General features: G+C 34.8%; 1 protein-coding gene across 1 annotated transcript; it reads right to left on the reverse strand.

Annotated features, from left to right (window-relative positions):
- Positions 1–1,135: 1,135 nt before the first annotated feature.
- On the reverse strand, positions 1,136–5,375 carry LOC117704141 (olfactory receptor 4K3-like). The gene is made up of 2 exons (XM_034496152.2): positions 5,315–5,375; positions 1,136–2,163 (listed from the first exon to the last, which is right to left on the reverse strand). The coding sequence occupies exon 2, from the start codon at positions 2,158–2,160 to the stop codon at positions 1,198–1,200; it is 963 nt and encodes a 320-aa protein (XP_034352043.2). The 5' UTR covers positions 2,161–2,163; positions 5,315–5,375; the 3' UTR covers positions 1,136–1,197.
- Between the last annotated feature and the right edge of the window lie 824 nt (positions 5,376–6,199).

The raw sequence follows: 6,199 nt of genomic DNA on the forward strand, positions 1-6,199 counted from the left end.
TTTATTGGGGGAGCACTTGGAGGTGGAGGTGCATAGGGAGGGGGCATTTCAGTGTCATAAAATTTGACTTCCTCTTTCTCTTGGTCAGCACAATCTGGCTCTGACAAATTGTCATCAACCTTTGGTTGTATTTTGGATTTTGTATTTTGGATTCTAACTTCCTTTTATTTTGATTTGGATTCTAGCTTCCTTTTATTTTGAACAAAAAAGACAGCATTCAAGAACAAAAGCAGAAAATTAACACATGTGAGCAGCAAATAACAAAACCAAAACAGAGAGTTGAATTCAGGCTGACTAATTTCTTGTCCCATTTTCATTACCTTTCTCGAAGCAAACCAAAACAGAGAGTTGGATTCAGGTTGACTAATTTCTTGTCCCATTTCCTTACCTTTCTTGATGAGGCAGATTCCTGTGACAATCAACAGATCCTTCTTCCAGTAAGGTCCTTCACTGGGTCTCTCGTTCTTGCTACCCCACATTGCGAACCAAAATAATGTTGGGGTCCCACGTTGGGGGCCAAAATAAATGTTGCAGCCCAGGCAAAATGTTGAGGCCCGGACCGACCCATGTTTGGGCGGCCACTGTATCCCGGCCCAAGCTGCTGCTCTGGTCGGTCTGCAGGTCGGGTTTCAGCAAGAGCGAGGGTGAGGGCAGATTCTACCTAATGTCTGATGTGTATGAATCTCTCTCTGGTTCTGTCTTCTATAGTCTGATTCTAAGCCACGCCTCTAAGTTACAACTTTAGTCATGCCCTTAGGTCTTGTCTCTAACTCCGATCTCTATACTTCTAAATCATACTCTTAAGTCACACACCTTTAATCTCACACACCTTTAATCTCACACACCTTTAATCTCAAGGTATCTAAACCAAGATTATCGGAGTGTTCTCAGCTGTTGTAGGCTATTGTAATTCAAGTCTCATGTCAGGGTATATGGCTCAAGATGGCTGCAAAGCTGATAGCTGCTTTCTGCTAAAAGTCGGCCCCCAACAGGAAATAACTCATATTTATATTTTAGTGTGAAGGATTTATGATTATCTGATGGTTAATCAGTAAATATCATTTTCTCTTTAAAATATTAAATTATATCTCTATTGAAACTTGGGAAAATTTGAAATGGAAACAATATTTTCCAGTTTTAAAGATTTTCAATACAAGTTTTATTATGTGAAAAAAAACTAGTATACAATTCTGGCTATTAGGAATTTACTTTGAGACCAAGATATTTGCCGTTGAACCTTTTCATAGCATTTTTCATCTCTTTATTTCTGAGAGTATAAATGGCTGGGTTTAGGAGAGGTGTACAAACAGAATAAAACACAGCAAAAAATTTGTCTAACCAGAGGATCCTGAGGGGCCACACATAGATGAAGATGCAGGGCAAAAAGAAGATCATTACCACTGTGATGTGTGCACTGCAGGTGGACATAGCCTTAGAAGCTCCAGCTTTTGAATTCTGGAAAACAGTGATAAGGATATTTGTGTAGGAAATAATCAAGAGTATGAAGCAGGTTACAGCCACAACCCCACATTCAACATTCATTGAAGTATTTAAATCATGTGAATCTATGCAGGCTAGTTTGATTAAGAGTGGTGTGTCACAAAAGAAATTGTCTATTTCCTTAGGACCACAAAAAGGTAGCTGCACAACCTCTACCAAGTGACTTATACCATGTATAAATCCAATTGTCCAGGAAGTCAACACCAACACAGTGCATCTCTTCAGGTTCATGATTGTGATGTACTGAAGTGGTTTGCAGATGGCCACATAGCGATCATAAGCCATTACCACCAAAAGTACCATCTCTCCTGAAGCAATGCAATGGGTAAAAAAGACCTGAAACATGCATCCTGCAAAAGAAATGGTCTTGTTTTCCCTGAGAAAGTCTATGATCATCTTAGGAGTGGTGTTTGAAGAGAGCCACATATCAGTAAAGGACAGGTTGGCCAACAAGAAGTACATGGGGGAAAGAAGATGGCGGTCAGTGCTTACTAAGATCAGGATGACAGTATTTCCTGACATGATGAGCAGATAAAGCATCAACAATATCACAAAGAATAAGACCTGAATATTCTTTGAGTTGACAAGTCCCTGGAGTATAAATTCTGACACAACTGTCTGATTGTTTCCATCCATTTTATTCAGTATATCTTCAGACATAACCTGGAAAGAAATAAAGATTGTCAATTGAAAGTATGAGGTGGGTTACTTCCTTTGTAGAATCAGACATTTACACTGAAATTTGTCTGAAAATGCATAAATATAAAGGGAAATCCAAATATGTGTGACATTGATGCCAGAGTAAAGTTCATGAGTCAAGAGTAACTCTCCAAGAAAAGAACCATTAGGTGTGACTGTTATATATACCCTCTTTCAGGAAACTCATCTTATAAGAAAGCAATAAGAAGAGAAATACTGTATTGTGAACTCAAAAAAAATTTGTGTGGTTTCTTAAGTAAATGATCTGAATTAGTTAGTAGAAATTGTGATATTCTATAAAAACAATGAGGTTGAAACTCAGAAAGTTCAGTACAAATGATCAGAAAGGATGATACAGTTTTAAAGCATGTTTAATGATTTCATTGAGTGTTTGTAAAATAATATCCATGACATAAATATGCTGAAATTTTAGCTTAAATTTCTAATGTGCATGTTGTGAAAACCTCAGTGAAGAAGCATTATAGAACACCATACAAGATACACAGGTACCAGATTGAACCATTATACGGGTTCACAGTTATTTATTTATAAGTATACATCATTGAATTTATTTATTCAAATAAACTGATTAATAATTACTGCTGCAAATACCTAGTGGAATAGATTTGCCAAGAGCAAGGCAACCCATATTCAAACCTGAGCTCTAAAAATCACACTTAGTTCAAACTTAGCATTAGAGTATATGGATCTCAAGTTGCAGCAAAAACAAATTATCTTGCAACAGTAAGATACTGAGAATATCTAGACCCTTAAATATCATCTATCCTCAATCATCTATCACCAATGTGTCTATCATTAATAAATTTTCTCATTATATTATATTCTGATCATCTATGCTGACTGAAAGAATAGAATGACTTATATAAACCTGTAAGCATAGCTATTCTTTGACTCTTAGCCTTTGATTGAGTGTGAAGTTATACATCCAGTAAGCAGCAATGATTCACCTCAAAGCACAGGCAGGGTGCTTCTACTAACTGAATGGACAGAACTCAAGTTGGATGGTGGATAATCATTCTCTATTTTCTCCTCCATTTAGTAGTTCTCCTGACAATTTTCAACTTGTAGGTCTTATCATCTTTTATCCCTTGATATGTCTAGGTTAGAGGAATCATCAGGTAAGCAAGGAGATGCCTTTACAATTAATTAACATAGTTTTTCTAAGGACTTGGAAAGTACACTAAATGAAAAAGGAAGAAGGAGGAGAAGGAGGAGGAGGAAGAAGGGGAGGAGAAAGAGGAGGAGGAGGAGGAGAAAGAGGAGGAGGAGGAAGAGGAGGAGGAGGAGGAGGAAGAGGAGGAGGAGGAGGAGGAGGAGGAGGAGGAGGAGGAGGAGGAGGAGGAGGAGGAGGAAAAAGTAGAAAGTTCTGAAGACATCAGGAAACACAACCATCTGCTTTAGAAACATGGTAACAGGTAAGTAAATGCATGTACCTTAGAAGATTTACCAAATATATAAGGATACCCTGATTATACAACAAGCAATTTTTGTTCCTTGATAGTTTTAATTTTTCCACAGGATAGTTTCTAGTAAACCTAAAAATTTCCAATATTAAAATTTTGTTGTTTTAATTATTTCTTTTATGTTTTGAAATTATAATATTTTTATATAATTTCCCCCTCCCTTTCATCCCTACAAATCATTAAATAAACCTCTTCCATACTCTTTTTCTTTTTTTGTTTATTTTATTCTTTTTCATTTTATTTGTATACAGTTCAAATGATATTCCCCTTCCCAGATATCCCTCCACAAATCCCCCATTCCATCCCCCCTCCCTCTCCTCTTTTCCTCTATGAAGGTATTCCTATATTCACTAATTTACTCATGCCTCACTAATCTAGCATCCCCTTTTTCTGGGGCATCAAGCCTCCTACTCTCTTTAAAATTCATGGCTTCTTTTTTCAATAATTATTGTTAAGTATGTACATGTATACTTATAAACATTTTTATTTTAAATATAAATTGTCAGTAAGGTACCAAAAACTTCACCCTTTTCTTGCCCAAGAGCTATCAGTACTGTATAAGACCTAATGAAAAAACAATAATCTAATAAAGCATCACTGTAATTTTTGCCTTTAGTGGCAATTCCAATGTTGGTTTTATATTAACAAATATTAATGAAGAAAATAAAACTGAACTATCTTTTAGGAGTCTAGAATTTTCTTTGTGTAATATTTTTCTATATTGAGTGTCCTTTATTAAAGTGCTAAACAATGCAATAATCTGAGTATTAGTATTTATGTAAATATTTATCGATGTACTCATATTTACACAAGTTAGTAGAAAACAAGTGATAGATACTGATGACATATAGAGTAATATTTTAGTAGCTTCTAGTGATTTACTTTGCCAGCAGATTGGTTGTTGTGTTTTTATCTGTCTGTCTGTTTGTTTTGGGAGGGCTAGGATGATTTTATTTATTAAATATGCTTTTAATTGAAGAATTACATCACTTGCCTCTTCCCTTTCCTTCATCAAATCCCTCTCACCTACACTCCTTAAACTCTTCCAGTACCACACCTCAAGTTGACAGTTTCTTTTTCTTTGCTTATTATTACTAAATATATATGTATATGTACATGTATGTCGTTTTATACAAACAGAGACCCATGACACACATACAAAGCCTATTGACTTAAATTTTGTTATTGTATATAAATTCAGGTTTGACCACTCTACATTTGTCAATAAATTAAATGGCTCATCCCTGAGAAATATTTCTCCTTTTCCAGAGAAACTAGTATTCAGATATTTAAAATCTGAGTTATACAGTACCCATGTATTATGTTTTTCCCATTTGAATTGCTATCATTTTTACTATTTCTTCATTTTATTTGGTTAAGTTGAAGAGAATATTTGTAAAATTGTAGTTGAATACTGCTTTGTGGATTATCTGATAAAAAATGGTAATCTTATGATATAGACATGAAGACTCATGGAATGGGACAGGTGTAGAAAACACATGAATTAAGCTCTAAAGATGATTTAAAAAAAAAAACAAGCAATTCTCAGCCCACCATATAATAGGTAGTAAAAAGAAATGACTAAAATATTTTAAGAATTTCCTAACAGAATAATATCAGCAATGACTTACCAAAACCACAATGTTCAAGTGGGTCAGACTTTCTTCCCATCTGATGTGTGCTTTTGAAGAGATTGCTATTGTGTAAAGACAGTTTTTTTCCTCAGCCTGACTTATTTTCCTTTCTGCACTTGTCCCACGGGTGTCCAACTTTACCTATTCTGTATTCTGAACAAAGCAAAACTCTTGGACATAATTATCTCGGACACCTCTTGGGGATTTCTATGCTAAGAGTGATACTGAGTGCTAATTACTAGTGAAAATCTAAAGAGGAGCAAGTAAAAACTCCTGCTAGTCACTGTAACACTGACAATGTTAGTCAACCTTTCAAAACTATGCCCTTAATCAATAAAGAATAAAGAGAAGCTTGTTGATGCCTGATCTCTTACTGTACATATTTAATCAAAGTGATTCCAAACATTTTCTACTTATGTGACCAATTGCTAAAATTGTGAGATATTACAAAAAAAATACTGTGAACATAATACTATAATGTATGCAATCTTGATCAAATCTTGGTCACATATCTGATGGATTTAAGTGTGCTCTGTAATTGTATGTGATGTGTGCATATTTGAGTTTGCCAACAAGTTATTGAAACACCTAAGATTTTTGAAAGTTATTTATCTATAGTTATTGTGTATTTATGTGTGTAAATTTGTGCCACAGTATATATAGAGAGAGGTCATAGTGTCATCTGTCAATTTTCTTCTTCTACCTTCATCAATTTTCTAGGATTTGATCTCAAATTGTCAGACTTTCACAAGAAACATTTTTATTCTCAGAGATATCTCACCTCCATCTTCCTTAACTGAGTTTTACAAGATATACATAGTAATTTTAAACATACTTGTTTTAATTTTAGATTAAAACATCTAAGAAATACAGCTAAAGATT

This window comes from Arvicanthis niloticus, chromosome 2, assembly GCF_011762505.2.
Source record: "Arvicanthis niloticus isolate mArvNil1 chromosome 2, mArvNil1.pat.X, whole genome shotgun sequence".
Classification (NCBI taxonomy): Eukaryota; Metazoa; Chordata; class Mammalia; order Rodentia; family Muridae; genus Arvicanthis; species Arvicanthis niloticus.